Consider the following 16,511-nt stretch of genomic DNA (forward strand, 5'->3'; position numbering starts at 1 on the left):
ACCTGCGGCGTGTTAATTGCTGCTGTGACTCTCAGCCTACCTGGTGCCTTAATCAGTTTCTCTTTCAGGGCGGAGAGAGAAAAAAAAATCACAAACTCACTTATCAAGGAGGAGCCTGCAGACACACCGACATGCACCAAAGTGAGAGGAGGCTGAGACACAACGCATGCTGTGCGGAGTAAAAGCCTCTAAACGCAGCCAGTCTGACGGCGATGCTCCGCGGACGCCGAGCAGGAACCTGATTACCGACCCAGAACCGACCATTCTGCAGAACCACCGGAGAAAACAGACCCCAACGCCGCGATCACCGAGCTCCAGGTAAGAGCTCCACGTTCAGGAATGCAGGGACAGATTGCTGCATGACTTCGGGGAAATTCCTGAGCAACACTTCTCTCTTTTTTTCTTTTCTTTCAATGCCAGACAAACATGTGCGTTACTGTAACGTTACCTCACAGAAAAACGGGCATCACTTATCTGAGGTGTTTGTATCAGTGAAGGAATAACGTAAATAATTCATTCAGTTGTCAAACTATACATTAATAACTCGTTATTTAAACACCTGAGGAGCAGATCTTTAAATCTCAATGATGCAGATGTGTGTGTGCGTGGATAGAGAAACGGATTTCCATTCACAAAAAAGTGAATGTTTGAGCAGATTCCCAAAAAAAATTCTAAAATATGTGAAGAAAAATGCACATGTTGGTGCAAAGTCTTTCGCCCAATGACCTAGACTAATTTCCTCATCACTGATTTTATAGTCTAGACACCAGTAACACGTGGACAAATTGTGATTTATCACCAAAACATGGAGATCTAGATACCTTTTATTAGTAATAAAGAAAAAATAAAAGTTTGTTTAACTCTTAATTGTGATCCACAAGGTAAATTATGTGTTTGACAAGGTCTGTGGCCCTTGCACACCTTCCTAATCTATCTGCGTAATTGTTTTCTTGGTGCCGCCTGACTGTCCTGGGCCCCCGGGGGCCCCCAGGGAAAGTCCTGCCCGCAGACAGGCAGCTTAGCCCGGCTGGGGGGACGTGTCAGGTCCTGCCGCGCCTCTGAAGTCTCCTTGCTGACTTTGAACTGAAGCTGCTGGAGGAGGAAATCAATCCGACTCTATCCGCTGTCTCTCCGACTCCTCCTGCAGCCCCCGCAGCACAACCCGTCACTGCCGTCTTGAAAATCTTTCATGTTTGGAGGTAGAAAGGTAGAGAAGACAGAGAAGAAACAGGAGGGAGTACTAACTCATCTTCAAAAGACGTTAATGTGGTTTCTGGGGATTAAAGGGATGAAGGCAGAACAACTCCCAAAGCCAGGGGCCCGCAGTCCCAATCATCCAGTGCTAGACAGAAGTGAACAGATCATTTGTTTACTTACTCGCCTCGGCCACTTAAAACAAACTGGAATTCACACAATAACTCTATTTGTTTTGGAGCGGTATCACAGGAAGGAGAGGGGGTTCTTGTGTGTTTTTCTTGTGAAAGTTTGCTGCTGAGATTTATGTGAATCACAGCTGATTTTAATCCAATGCAGCGGAGACATTTATAGAGCTCAGAGGGCCTTTCTGGGTTTTTCTTAATACTACACACATCTAAGAGGAAATTTCAGCTTAACACGTCATTCAGAGGTTACTAATGGAAGTAATTTTTGACATATTCTATTGTTTCAAAGAATAATTTATTGCTTCTTTGACTGTTTGGTGGGAGCTTATGCCCACATGGCCGTACTTGCATCAGGACCATCTGCTTTATTAGCTTTATTCCTACATGGCATTGGAGTTGTTTTTATTACGTTGAGATGACTTACGATCAGTATTTTGTCATGCAATTAAGAATGATTACACTTTATAAAAGGAGAAACTTATTTTTTCCTTTGGTTAAGGTTGATTTCAGCTGTTTACGCCCCTCAGCTCTTCAGAATCAGCATGTTGGCCACCAGCTCATCACGTGTCGCTGCGGCTAATCTGTGTCCAGTTGCAAACTGAGACAAACTTCTCAGATTAGGCTGTCACTCGTAGCCTGTGTGATTTCTTGCGTAAAACAATGCAAACATCAATATTTTGGTTTTTTAAGGGAGTTTTTAGGGAGGAGCACATGCAACAAAAGCTGCAAAGCAAGGATTTCAAGCTAGTTTTCATCTTGACATGATGTTTAATTTATATTGCAGTCAAACATTATATTACAAAGTTCTCTAATTTCTATATTTGCCAGATGTTTTCTAAAATTATAGAAAATTTATGTAATAATAGAAGGAGGGGAAGTTATTCGTACTATAGTAAAAATATTCTTTATTCCCAGTCACACTTTGGTAGCTGCAGAGAGAGTTGTGCTTCCAAAAATGTTTATTATTTATAAAATGTAACTTTGATACCACTGATGATCACTGTTGCTTTGCTTTCCAAGCCAGGGGTAGACCGATACATCAGCCCGATATTTACCATTTTTTATAGATTGGCATGAGCCAATGAACCTCAAGCTGATTTAAAGTCAGGCACATCCCAGGCAGCCCTGTAATGCTGCAGGATTTCATTTAAATGTTCCTCAATAACATCTGCATAATAAATACTTAAAAAATTATTCAAAAATATATACTTTTATATTCCAGCTTTGAACATATTTAATACTCGATCAGTTAATTGTTTTGTTGGATTAAAGGAGCAATGTGTAAGAAATTTACAATGAAAGAATCCTAAAACAGTCAAATGTCTCTGTCATGTTGGAAGGAAGGTTTTACTAAAACAGATTTCCTTCTCAGGCGGGTGGGGGTGGGGTGGGGGTGGTGGTGGTGGTGGGGGGGGGGGAATCAGTTTTTCCCTTTTCAAAAAAACTAAAGTTGTTAGTTGTTACCGTTTACAATCTGAGCCTGCGAGGTTGCAGAGTCTGCACCGAGCTAACGCTGCAACACCGACTTTCGCACCAACTGGCAACAGCCATGAAACTCACAGAACAGTGAGAAAGTGAGCTTTTGTTTAGAAAAATGGACTGCAGTTCCCAGATTTGACCACAAGATGCCATTCGGACACATTGCACATTCAACTTTAAATGTCTGATTTTAACACTGAGCAGTGCACAAAATTAAGATTTAACACTTTTTAACGTCAGTGTTTCAGATGAAAAAAATCTCCATCAACTGTTGTTATTAATGACATTTTAGCACACAGATAAATGGAAAACGCCTAGAAAGCCTTGAAAATGGACCCCCCCCCCCCCCCCCCATTATCGGTATCGGCAAATAAAACCAGTCAAACTTTATTCCAACCATCTCCATTTTTAAAAATAAACTTCACGTGCTCAAAATATCTCAAAGGAAGGTATAAACATATCATAACACGTCAGGGGATTTCAGATTTTTACATTTTGCAGCTTACTCTCCACCTTTTTGTGTGCAGCTGGACTCAGGGAAAAAAGGACCTGAAATCTGTGGTCCACAAAAGCTACAGGATAGTAAATTCAGCCAATTCTAGTTGATCTTCTATGGCAGTGGTTCCCAGCCTGGCGTTTGCATCAGCTTTATCAATCGTGTGTGTTTGTGTTTAATCACTTTTCATGTGTGTATACTGGCAGGCGTTGGGGCTGTGGGGTTCTGGCTTCTCTTGGACACAGGCAAATGGTCCTCAAGGAGAAAAAGGTTGGTTACTGCTGTTCTAAGGTACCCAGCCAGCTTTGGGATTGCATTATGTTGCATGGCATAATTGTATGACGACTTGTCTGTTGTTTAAAATGGACATAAACCCTTTAGAGTTGGCTGCTATTGTGGTTAAGTGGGAATTTAATCATTGGTTGAGTTTGTTTCTTTGTGCCATTCCAGTTAAGCTTTTGGTGGCAGGTGAAACAACGCAAGGGTAAACATGTGTCCTTCTGAACATTTGCAACAACCTCGGAGTCAATGCTTAAATTCTTAAGTCTTTACCTTTTAAATGGATTAACTCGGATTTTGCCTTTGAAGTTGCTCCTTGCAGCTAAATGCATGCGTCTTAAATATGCAGAAGACTTAAATGATATCTCCCAGAGAACCTGCAGATGCCTTTCCAGAGGTGTGAAAATGCGTGTCTGTCGAACATAGGCATGAATCCGATGAATGTAAACAGGCGGGGGGACCAGTGATTTTGTTTTTCTTCAAAGTGTATCTTTCAATGAAAGCTGCCTTTTCTTAAATACACTTAAGAAAACAAAGAAAACATGATCAGTGACATCTCTTTAAGTCAGAAGTCCTGCCTTATTTGCTGATTGCTTTATTCCAGGCGTTAGCCAGCGAGAAGGAAAGGTGAATACTAATGGATTCCAGGTTGTGGATTATGCTTCCCACCTACAGTCAATGCAAAACAAACAGAGACAGACGCAGAGACAGAAGGAGAGACGTTCTGCCCCAGCTGAGCTAAAGAGGGGAACAAGGGATCGAGGAAAGGAGATGATGAAAGACAGATTACTGCCAGGCAGAGAATCAAAGTGCCTCTTGACTGACTGGAGCTGCCACTGGTGTGTGTGTGTGTGTGATACACGAGTGGGCGAGTCTGCGTAGGCATTTATATACTTTTTTGCTTCTTTTCGCGCACACTAAGAGTTTGTTTTTTTCCTAAGCTCTGAGGGAGAACCTGACGGTAAGTCTATAATTAAAGCAATCAAAAGATGAAGAGAGATGAAACAAAAAAAGTCACACACACTCAGGCGAAAACATCTTTTTCAACAAGAGCACTCAAACGATTGGAGGTGGTATTTCCGTCTTGTTCAAAAATCTTCTCGTAGAGGTGAAGGAACGAAGATTTTGTTGTTTTGTTCTATAAATTGTTGGTGATGGTTCGAGTTGCACCAGAGCATCTTCTGTGCAAATCCTGTGATTAACCGCAGCGATGCAGTCATTGAGTAAACTGATATTTAACAGGAGACAAGCCCCAGCTGTTGTTTGAGGCTGTGTCTGTCTCCGGCGTTGCAAATCTCTTTAATTAGGGGTTTATTTTCACATCAAACCTCGTGTCGCAAATTAGATGTATATATTTCCAGCTCATTTACCTCCTTGTGAGTTAACCATTGTGGCTATTTTGTTAAATGAGTTGGACTTCCTGCGGGACTGATAAATACTTTGAAACGCAGAGGAGCGCGTTGCGTAAACACACACACACATGCCTGACTCCCTTTAGGTCCTTTTCCAGTCATCGTCTTAGGGTCGCTTTGTGGCTTGACTTAGCGGAAGGAGAAGACAGTTGGTCCAGTTTGACAGACAGGCCATCCGCCGCCACCCCTCTTGCATTTACCCTCAAGCCGTGTCCAAATTATAAGCGGGGGAAGAAGCGCCGGCGGCTAATTCCTCTTCGACATCAAAAACGACAGCTAAGACACTTGAACTGTCACAGAACCGAAGCTCAGTGTAGAATATGCGACACGTTTCAGAAGTTTTGAGCATTTCGGGGGACGAGTATTGGTTACAACCCTTGCACTGACACTGCAATGACATCTTAGGTGTGTTCTTGCTGTGCGTTATTTCTAATTCTATGTTGTCGTTCTTTTTTAAAACACAGAAACGATTGTGTTACCTGTTATTGACGCTACAGTTTCGCCGACGAAACTGTAGCATCAATAACAGGTAACAAAACCGTTTCTGTGTTTTAAAAAAGAACGACAGCATGGAATCTGCAATGACATGGTGTTAAACTGAAAACAATAGTAGGACTACAATAAAAGCAGTTACACTTGATTTATCCCATCATTCTGGTGGCTGTATTTATTTCAAATACCTCCTGTCAGCGCGTGGCGGTGAATGAAGCGGATGCAAGGATCCATATGCGGGTGAGGGAAGCAGGTAAGCAGGCGCACAGGAACGATGAAAGGTTTTAATAGAGAACACGCTAACCCCCAAATTCCACTACCTCCGCTCCGCTCTGCTCCGACACGAACGCCGGAGCAAAATCGGTCCCGTTGTAGTTAATCAGAGCAATTCCACTACTGAGGCCATGCGCCGCCCTCTGTTCCGGCGTCCGGCAAAAATAGAATCGATCCTATTTTCGCCGGACGCCGGAGCACCTCCGCAGTAAATGGACAGGAATCACAACCGCCCAACAGGAAAGGGAGCAAGCACAACTTCTGTTTTTCACACTAAATCGATAAACAAAAGGCGTTTTTTGTCTCATATGCACAGGTTTAACAACTTTTAACAACTATCAATGGCGGCTGAAGTTTAAATGCACAAAAGTAAGCCATAAATACAGTTTCTACTATCAAAGTAGTCACTCTTTGTTGATCCAAACACTGCTGATCTCTCAACACAAATGATGGGCAGATTCAACAGTTCATGCCGATGCTTCTCCCACACAACGGGTGTTTGGATCTAACTTCCGCGTTTATTGCTCGGACTGTATCGCAAGATCTCGAAAATCCCGCGCATGCTTGTTTGCCCCCCTCAGGTCTCCGCACCGGAGCGGAGCCGTTGTAGAGCGGGTACCAGTAAAAATTGAGTTCGGAAGCGAGCGGCTGCGGAAGGCGGGGGCGGACCGGAGCGGAGTGGAGGTAGTGGAATTTGGGGGTAACATGGAAACAATGATCCAACAAGAGACGCAGAACTGAAGGGGTTTAAATACAAGAGGGCTGGGAGCTTGGGTGATTGGGAAACGAGAGGCAGGTGGGAGCAATTAACATGGACACGGGACTGAACAGAATGGGGAGACAGGACAGGGTGTGACACCTCCTTTTCTATATCAATCAAACGTAGAAATATGAAGACACACCTTTTTATTTTAGGAGTGAGTTGTTTACCTGAACTGGTGGTGGTTCAGATGAGACTACAGAAACCTAACAGGGGTGAAATCTATCAAGTTTGTGTTTTGTCTTCCCTTTCACAAACCCCCAGTGCATTGAAGTTTAAATACCAGTAAAAACATAGATTATCGCCCTGCTTATGATTTCACAAGTACAGCTTTATCCTTTATAACTTAATGCCGGGTGGAACTTGAATACATTTGCGGCTCATTTGTTGACCTTTTCTTTTAAAATAAGCAGTTTTGTTGCATGCACGGATTAACACGCGCATGAATACGCGGGGTTTGAAGCTTGTCAAATCGTATGACATCTGTTTGAGATCTTGTGCAGATTTGGCAGGTTGAGCCCTGGTCTGTAAAGAGATCAAGTAATTGCCGTTTTAGGGTTTTGAGCTCCCAACCAGAGCGCTGATTAACTTCGGAACTTACATGCAGCTGGAAATGATTATGTCCGCATGTGTGTGTAATAAGGCATTTGTGGCAGGTTGGACTCATATTTTGACCTGCTGAAGTAAAATGACCAACATTTTTTCTTTTACTGGAACATAAATCTCCCCGAGGATTCAGGATGAAATGAGTTAGATTACGTATTCAGCACTTGAATGGATCTGTAGCTGTGAGAGCGAGTATCTCACCAGACTGAGACTGTTGGGGATGAGTCTGAGTCAAACAATTGCAGTAAAACTAGAACATTTTAGTGGTAATTACAACGTTAGAAACATTTCTGAAAAAATTGTAAAGGACCAGGTCATGTGGGGTGTGAGCCTCAGAGATTCTTCATTAATAATACAATGTCCAATTTGTTCACAGTTTACCTTCTTTTGTTATTTGCTATTTAGTCATAAAACCTACCAGTTTTTATGCTCTTTCATGTTCCTTCATCACAGAAACTAAACTGAGAACTTTTTTCCAGATGCTTTATATTACTGTGCAAAATTTTAGAAAGTGCTCACAGTTCCAGAACCACAACAACAATGTCTCTGCGACTCCTTCCAGGAAACCCTGAAGAACAATTGAAGCCTTTTATCATAGTTATTTATCAGATTGTTGCAACTTTGGTTGAACATTGTTCTTTTTGTATTTGAAAGCCCCAATGTGTGATAAAAATGTCATCTTTAGTGCCACGCAGCCCAGAGTAGGTACTACAACTACGGTAGCCCACATACATCAAAAAAGCGATATGTTAGCAACAACATCCAGCTTTCAATTCAGCAGATACGTTATTTGGGTTTGTATGAGGAGAAGATTTCTCCAAACCAGCCAGGCTGTCGCGGAGAGAACTGGCCGTTGTTAAGAAGGAGAAGGGGAACCGCTCCAACTTCCTGCGTTTTCAAGAGAGGAGGGGAAGAGAGTCGAGGAGCAGACTGCAGAGCATTATATCTTATATGTCCCTAAACAGCCACCAGACTTCAAGATGGCGCATGACGATGGAGGGGCGACCACAACACTCAAAAAAAAAAATAAATAAAAAGATTCTTGGCCAAAGAAAACACCAGCTAGTGCTTTTATATAAGATTTAACTAAAAATTTTAAACTATTGAACAAAAATCAGATCCACTAAGTGTAAACCTAAATTAAGCTTGTTTAGTAAACCCTACCTAATCAAATCCCAATATAGGACCTTTAAAGAGTTTGCTAAGGGGGCAGCAATTCTCCAGTGTGTCATCTGCGCTTCATTTGACCAAAGGAGGAAAAAAGATTGAAACTGCTCATCAACGGGTATATTCAATTAACTCTGTAGTGCAGAAATTATGACTGCATGTTTGCAGACTTTATCTGACTTTTAACTCTGTTGTTTGAGCTGGTTTACTCTTCAAATAGTTGTAAACACTCTATCGGGGGTAAAACAAGTTTACACTGTGATTTTAACACTCCATTTTTTACTGTGTAGTAATCACCAACTAAAAATTTTATGTAAGATTTAACTAATATTTGTAGAATCGCAACTGTTGTTTATTAAAATTGTTAAACACAAGTGAAATAAATGTAAACATAAGATGTCACCTTAAAAGTGGGCCTTGTGTAAAAATTACATGGAAAATTTCTATGTATTTAAATTACATTAAGTCAACTTTTTGGCCAATCTTTTTTGTCAGTGTACAAAAAAAAAAAAAAACGGTGAAAAACGGAAACCGATTCTGTTCATTACCTTTATGGACAGAATTTCTAGGTGCAGCCAAGGTGTGGAGGGCATCCGTTTTGGTGGCCTGAGGATCAGGTCTCTGCTTTTTGCAGATGATGTGGTCCTCTTGGCTTCATCAGAACGTGATCTTCAGCTTTCGCTGGAGCGGTTCGCAGCCGAGCGTGAAGCAGCTGGGATGAGAATCAGCTCCTCTAAATCTGAGACCATGGTCTTGATTCAGAAAAGGGTAGAATGCCTTCTCCGGGTCAGGGATGAGGTCCTGCCCCAAGTGGAGGAGTTTAAGTATCTCGGGGTCTTGTTCACGAGTGAGGGAAAACTGGAGCGTGAGATCGATAGGCGGATTGGTGCTGCATCTGCAGTGATGCGGGCGTTGTACCGGTCTGTCGTGGTGAAGAGAGAGTTGAGTCAGAAGGCGAGGCTCTCGATTTACCGGTCGATCTACGTACCTACCCTCACCTATGGTCAGGAGCTTTGGGTAAAGACCAGAAGAACGAGATTGCGGATACAAGCGGCCGAAATGAGTTTTCTCCGAAGAGTGGCTGGGCTCTCTCTTAGAGATAAGGTGAGAAGCTCGGTCATTCGGGAGGGGCTCGGAGTAAACCCGCTGCTCCTCCACATCGAGAGGAGCCAGTTGAGGTGGCTTGGGCATCTGGTCAGGATGCCTCCTGGACGTGAGGTTTTCCGGGCACGTCCAACCGGGAGGAGGCCTAAAGGTAGACCCAGAACACGGTGGAGGGACTATCTCTCTCACCTGGCCAGGGAACGCCTTGGGATTGCCCCGGAGGAGCTGGCCCAAGTGGCTGGGGAGAGGGAAGTCTGGGCCTCCCGCCTTAGGCTGCTGCCCCCGCGACCCGACTCCGGATAAGCGGATGAAAATGGATGGGTGGATGGAAAAAAGGACAAGTTTGTGAATGGAAACACAGAATTTGATAGTAGTAAATATATTACATACCGTGCCTTTAAGTATGTAAGTAAACTGTATTTATTTAGCACTTATCAGACATAGAATCCCAAAGTGCTTCACGTAGATCAAAGCAGAATAAAACAAAGTCATACAATCATAATGATCTCAAAACAAAAATAAATTAACATCAGAAAAAATTAAGTCATGAATTAAAAATTTTAATAAACAGATGAAAGATTAAAAATTTGAGTTAAAAATAAGAAAACAAAAGGTTTAGGTAAAAGCAGCTTTACATAAAAGGTTTAATTCACGTTAACGGTCATTTGAAAATGGCTCCAAAGGAACAGAAAGCAAAACATAAAATGTTTTTCTTTGAATAACAGACATTTCCGTTCAGACACACCAAAACCTAAAATGATTAAAAGACCCAAACTCCTTACGCTGCTAATGGGATTGTCATCAGAAATGAAATGCTTTTCAGGAAACCACAAACCATCCTCTAACCACATTCATGCTCTGCTCCTTGGCCAGGTTCCTTGGCCACTAATTGGCCTAATACTTAAACGAGCCATCATCATTGAGTTAAATGATGACGGTGAAAAGCAGTTTCCCACGCAGCCCCTCTGTAATGACGATGATAAATAGGTAGCGAGACAGAGGGGGCGTATTTCCGAGAGCAACTGATGAACTGAAATTAATCTGAATGTAAATAATAAGGCGCCAGTTAGCAGACGAGCTACCTGCAACAAAAATAAAATAAGAGTGAGAATAAAAGTCGCTGATTAAAAAGAAAAAGCGCAATCAGAACATATGCAAAAGGTGGAAGTCTCTCACTTCCCTCCAGATGTTTGCACAACAATGGTGCTGTATCATACGTTTTCACATTAAACTGAGATGTGTTGAATGTAAATAAAAGAAATGGGCTAAAATCCCAACAGCTGTCTCTTATTGCTTTATGCATTCAAGTGAAGTTGCCACTTAATGTAGTTGCTGCAGGTTTACAGCGAACTTCAAATGTGTGGCAGGGGGATTTTTGGGTGATATTTACTGTCCCACGCTCAAAAAAAGGGTCCTGATGGTGTTTAATCTGGTGGAAAAACAGCCGTCACCTGCCTTAGTAGCATAAACATCATATCTCACCTTAAATGTGTGTGTATTTGTGATGAGAGAAAAGCACATCTTCCTCTCTTTCTCATGTGGCCTTCCATACTGAGAGCAATCGAACTAAACCAAATGGAAAACAGGCGTGAAGCTAATGAAGAGGAGGAGGTTCCAGAAACTCCTCAGATTCTGTTTAGTCCAGAAATTGCAACAAAATATAAAACAGTCATAGAAGTGAAACCACTGACGGTGCCAGGGACAGCTCGGCACGTTTGTTAGTCTCTGCTGGTGCTATTTAAAAATGACATACACAAACCTGTTGACACGACTAAAGACAGACAGGTTATTTATCAGGGATTATACAATCGTTAGAAGATTAATACCCTGGGGAGCCTAAAGACTCAGAGCTGACTTTCATCTTAGACCTGCCTCAACAGAGAGAGCTGGGGTTAGAGACACAGGGTTGAAAGAGGTACAGCAGACTCTTAGAAGACACCGAGAGTCTTCAAATGTAACCGTAGTGCTACGTGTGTGTATGTGTGTGTGTGTGTGTGTGTGTGTGTGTGTGTGTGTGCACCACTTTAACCCCTTAATGATTAGCCTTGAGGGGGTCCATAGCCATTTGGCAGCTCTTCATTTCCTGATTTTGAAAAAAAAAGCTCCATCTAGCTTTTTATCTCCTCATCACACACACACACACACACACACACACACACACACACACACACACACACACACACACACACACACACACACACACACACACACTACCGGTTGTGGTCTGACCACAGGGTTTAGCGCAATTAAGCTTACTTTGCCCCTCAGAAGTGAATGCTGTGTTAATGTGTGTGTGTGTGTGTGTGTGTGTGTGTGTGTGTGTGTGTGTGTGTGTGTGTGTGTGTGTGTAGATATTGTAATTAACAAAGATCAAACCCTTAAAGTTGGAGAATTAGCCATCACTGAAGATCTAAAGTATGCGACACGGAAGAGTGAAATCCAGCGTTTGGAGCCAGGCAGACAGATTTTGATCTCAGATTGTAGATAATTGCAACGTCCTCCCTGTTTTTTAGTCTCCAACACACACACACGCACACACACACACACACACACACACACACACACACACACACACACACACACACACACACACACACACACACACACACACGCACGCACGCACACACACACACACACACACACACACACACACACACACACACACACACACACACACACACACATACACACACACACACACACACACACACACACACACACACACACACACACACACACGCACACACACGCACACACGCACACACACACACACACGTTTAATGGAGTTAAAGTTAATCCGTTAACGTGAACTGATTCGACTTGAGGGTTTGTTACTGAAAACAGTCACGCTTTAAACCCACGTGTCAGCATGCCTGTTCCTGCGTTTAGAAAATGGATTCATACCGAAACGTTTTGTGAAGGTGAAGAAAAAAATAAATAAAATTTTTGATGATGAGTCCCAGAACTGGTGTTCACACTTTGCTGCTGTGATTCCAAAATACGGACAGAAGGGTATCCCAGAGGAACCGGAACGGAGTTGGATTATGCAGATATAATCTACCAAAATAAAACACTTTACATGATGAAGTCGCTTGAGCTCTAATAGTTAGTGCTGTTTTATTTTACGTTGCCCTTTCAGGACACGCCACCGTAACATGTTTCAGTGTTAGTCCCGGCTTTCATTAACTGCAAGATGTAAACGTCATTGGTTACTTGTTATTTTTAAATGTAAACATTTTGAATTAGCATGTACTTAAAAATGTACTTAGTGCCATTTAGGTGGAACTATAATTTACGGTTGAACCACCAGATTTCTTTCTATGGAACTCATTGCCCATTGGAGTTCGGCAGGCTCCATCTCTGGCGGTTTGTAAATCTCGTTTAAAGACCCACTTTTACACTTTGGCTTTTAGACAGTGACTCGTTTTAGTGTTTTATTGTATCATTGTTTTAATGTTTTATCTGCCTTTGATTGAGATTTTTATCCTTTGTTTTAGCTCCTTGTAATGGTTGTGTTTTTGTTTTAGCCTGTGCAGCACTTTGGGCAGCTCCCATGCTGCATTTTAAATGTGCTATATAAACAAACTATGCTATGCTATGCTATGCTATGCTTTCGTTATTCCTTGTTTTTGAAAGGTAATCAGGAAATTTGCTTTTTGCATCAATCCTCCAATAAACTGGAACAATATTCCTGTTTGTATTTGCACAATTATTTCCGGTAGAGTATTGACCGTGTGCATCTTTTGAACATTTGTCACATCTTTTTTTAAGTTAGTCAGTGCACTATTTCTATTTGTCATTTGTAGAAATGGTCTTTAGATGGCACATTTTCAAAGCAGTCCAGGGATTTCTAACAAATTTTGTGACACAAACCAGGCATTTATTCAACTACAGAGCTGAAAATGCACTTTTACCCTGTGAGTTCATATAATAATTACATGTAGTCAAACTTTAAAACAGGCCTTGAGTGTTTTTCTCCTCGAATTTGTTGCAGAAATGACCCCAAATTACTTTTAATTGTCAGTCTAATATGACAGCTGAGGATTGGCCGTATTGAAGCGGAGATCAGTCAGCTGTGAAATGTGCTCACAGCTCTGAGTCAGGATTGTGCCACGGGCTGTTCTTTATTTGTTTATTGGCGATGACGTGATGCTAGCGAGCCACTGAATGCATGTGGGCCACACACGTCTACGGCGTTCCCGCTGGCAGCTTTGGTTCATGACGTCGCTGATAAGTGACGTTTTACAACAAGACGCTGAAAGTTTGTAAGGATTTAGATGCAGGAGTGTTTATTCCTATTCCTCTGCTCTCCCAGGAAGAAGACGCAGCAATGTCAGAGAGAAGAGGTCAGAAGTTCATCTTCCTGTCGTCGTTATTGGTAGGTTGTTTATAAAAATACTCGAGTTTATTTCCAATAACCCCGCCTCCTCGCTTTCATCCGGCCTCACTCAGCACCCTCTTCTTTTCTTACTTTGATCTTTATCTGGATCCTGTGGTCTGCTGTTTACTTCCTCCTTACACGCTCTCATGTCTGGGCCTTCCTGTTGCTGCTGCTTGATAAAAGCATGTTGGTCCAGCGCTAAAGATCACAGCCACAGTCGATTCCACAGGCGGCGTGCATCATCCAGACTCTGCAGAAGCCATTTGTGCAACTTCTCCACGCTTGTACCAATGAGTCAAACTTGAAGTTTTGCACAGAGCAGATATGTTTATAATCTAAGATTTCCTGCTTGTTTTGATGTACAAACTTGTTGGCAGGGTTTACCAAAAGGCCCCTGCGCTTCCCTGCCTGCTTTTCTTTGTGATCTCTTCATATTACAGGCTAAGACTGTACTAAGAAGTTGGATTACCTTGTAAACTGTAAACTACAAGATGTGCTACGCTCATGCTGAAAAGAAAAATCCTTCTTCCGGTGGCCTGATTGATTAATTTTTTTCAAAATATTGCGACACAGCTGATTTTGTAGAATGATACGATGGGAGGTAGGTTTTCCAGCTGTTTATGAGTGTGAGGATGAAAATTAGACAGAAAACAAACAATATGTTGACACCTTTTGGCTACAGCTGCTTAATTTCTAATGTGACCTCCTAATATGCACCCTCCCCCCCCCCACACACACACACCTTTTACCTTTTAACCTTTTAGTAAGACAAATAAAAACTACCAACCAGTTTAAAAGTATTAAGTGTAAAGGTAATTTTTCTGAATGAAACCAGCTTTTCTTTATGAAAGAAGGTGCTCAAGTACCTTGCACTGAACATTGCATGAAGAGAAAAAAGAATGTCATCATGCATAAACCAATGATCTACCCCAGACATGTGATGGAAATCGTGTTTATAGCATTTCACAGTTTGGTCTGGGAAGAAATTGAGAGCAAAAAGAACATTTGGGCTTTAAATACCTGCAGTTGTCCATATTATATTATAAAAAAAGTTTTATTTCTTCTTTCAGTGTTTTATTTTGCACCAGCAATGTTGCAAATAATAATAATAATAATAATAATAATAATAATAATAATAACAGAACAAGATCATACTCATCAGTGGCTACGCAGTGCAGGACTGAAGGCAGAAACTGAAGGATTGTTGATAGCAGCACAAGACCAGAGCCTGTCAACGAGATCATACCACCACAAGATCATTAAAGATGGAACAGACCCCATGTGTAGAATGTGCAGCCAATATGAAGAAACCATTGACCACATTCTCTCAGGCTGCCCCACTCTAGCCAGAACTGAGTACATCCACAGACACGACAGGGCAGCAAGCTATAGCCACTGGAAGATCTGCAAACATTTCCATCTACCAGCTGCAGATAAGTGGTATGAACACCAACCACCAACAGTGACTGAAAACAACAACATCACAGTGTTGTGGGACATGCCAATCGACACATACAGAAATCATGGTCAACAGACCAGACATAATCATCAAAAACAAAGAAGAGAAGACCTGCCTCATGATTGATATGACCATCCCATCTGAACAAAATGTCACCACCAAGGAGCTTGAAGGACCTGGAAATAGAAGTCACAAGAATGTGGGGGATGAAGACAACAACAATACCCGTCGTAGTGGGAGCACTTGGCCTCATCAAGGAGGGACTGGAAAAGAGAACAAAACAGATTCCTGGAAACCCAACTGTCCAAGAAATCCAGAAGATTGTTCTTCTCACATCATCATCAGGACGCTTTCCATAAACTAACCCTGAAACTGCCTTAGAAGCATGGATCGATTCTGGCACTTCAGTGAAAACATACAAATATACAAAAAATGTATAATAATAATAATAATAATAATAATAATAATAACGCACAAAAACATAAAAGCTGAAATATGCATCAGTGTCAGTCTCCATTCTTGTGCACTGTGAAAACAACAGGTGTAAGAAATATGAACTCATATTTGTTCTTTGAAAGACATTTTAGTTGAAATTGTTGTCTGCACATCAGATTATTATACTTTTCTAATAATAAATTGTAAGGTGGAGGGGCGATGGATTGTGGAGCATGTGCAGTTCCCACTCTCACCACTAGATGCCACAAAATCTCACTGTGTAAATACAGCCCAACTGTTTGTTGGACTGTATTTACACCAACTGTTCATCAGGCACGTAAACTAAGGGTCAGTCCGTGTTCACTCTGGTTTATATTATTATCAGATTATCTGGCCAGAGAAGAATGCTGCTCATGTGCATTAATGAACACTTGTTCAAACAGAGCTCTGCGTCTGTCGATGCTTATGGAGAACAGGAAAGAAGCAGGGAGATATTATTAAAACAACACAGAAAGATGGAGAAACTTAGTCATGCACTCATTTGTTTTTGCTCTGTCATGTTCTGGACAGCAGATGATTGTTAAAAGTCAGTTAGCTTGTTTGGAAAAGGACAAAGAATGCTGGAAAAGCTACAAATACCAGCTGCTAGTTATTACATTAGACCACAATGACACAGTGCGCAAACTCACACACCCTGACATGTACACATGCACACACACATATGCATGCATGCACGCACGCACACGCGTGCATGCATTCACGCACACATGCACATTCATGTTTCCA

At 41.8% G+C, this 16,511-nt stretch overlaps 1 protein-coding gene across 2 annotated transcripts in view; it reads left to right on the top strand.

Annotated features, from left to right (window-relative positions):
* Positions 1-16,511, top strand: part of edar (ectodysplasin A receptor) — a 48,339-nt gene continuing 31,828 nt past the window's right edge. For both annotated transcript variants that reach the window (XM_015966695.3, XM_015966696.3), the window contains exons 1-2: positions 1-318; positions 13,766-13,828. In XM_015966695.3, the coding sequence (XP_015822181.1) occupies positions 13,781-13,828 (48 nt within the window). In that variant the 5' untranslated portion in view covers positions 1-318; positions 13,766-13,780. The remainder of the gene's footprint in view (positions 319-13,765; positions 13,829-16,511) is intronic.

This window comes from Nothobranchius furzeri, chromosome 14 (assembly GCF_043380555.1).
Source record: "Nothobranchius furzeri strain GRZ-AD chromosome 14, NfurGRZ-RIMD1, whole genome shotgun sequence".
Classification (NCBI taxonomy): Eukaryota; Metazoa; Chordata; class Actinopteri; order Cyprinodontiformes; family Nothobranchiidae; genus Nothobranchius; species Nothobranchius furzeri.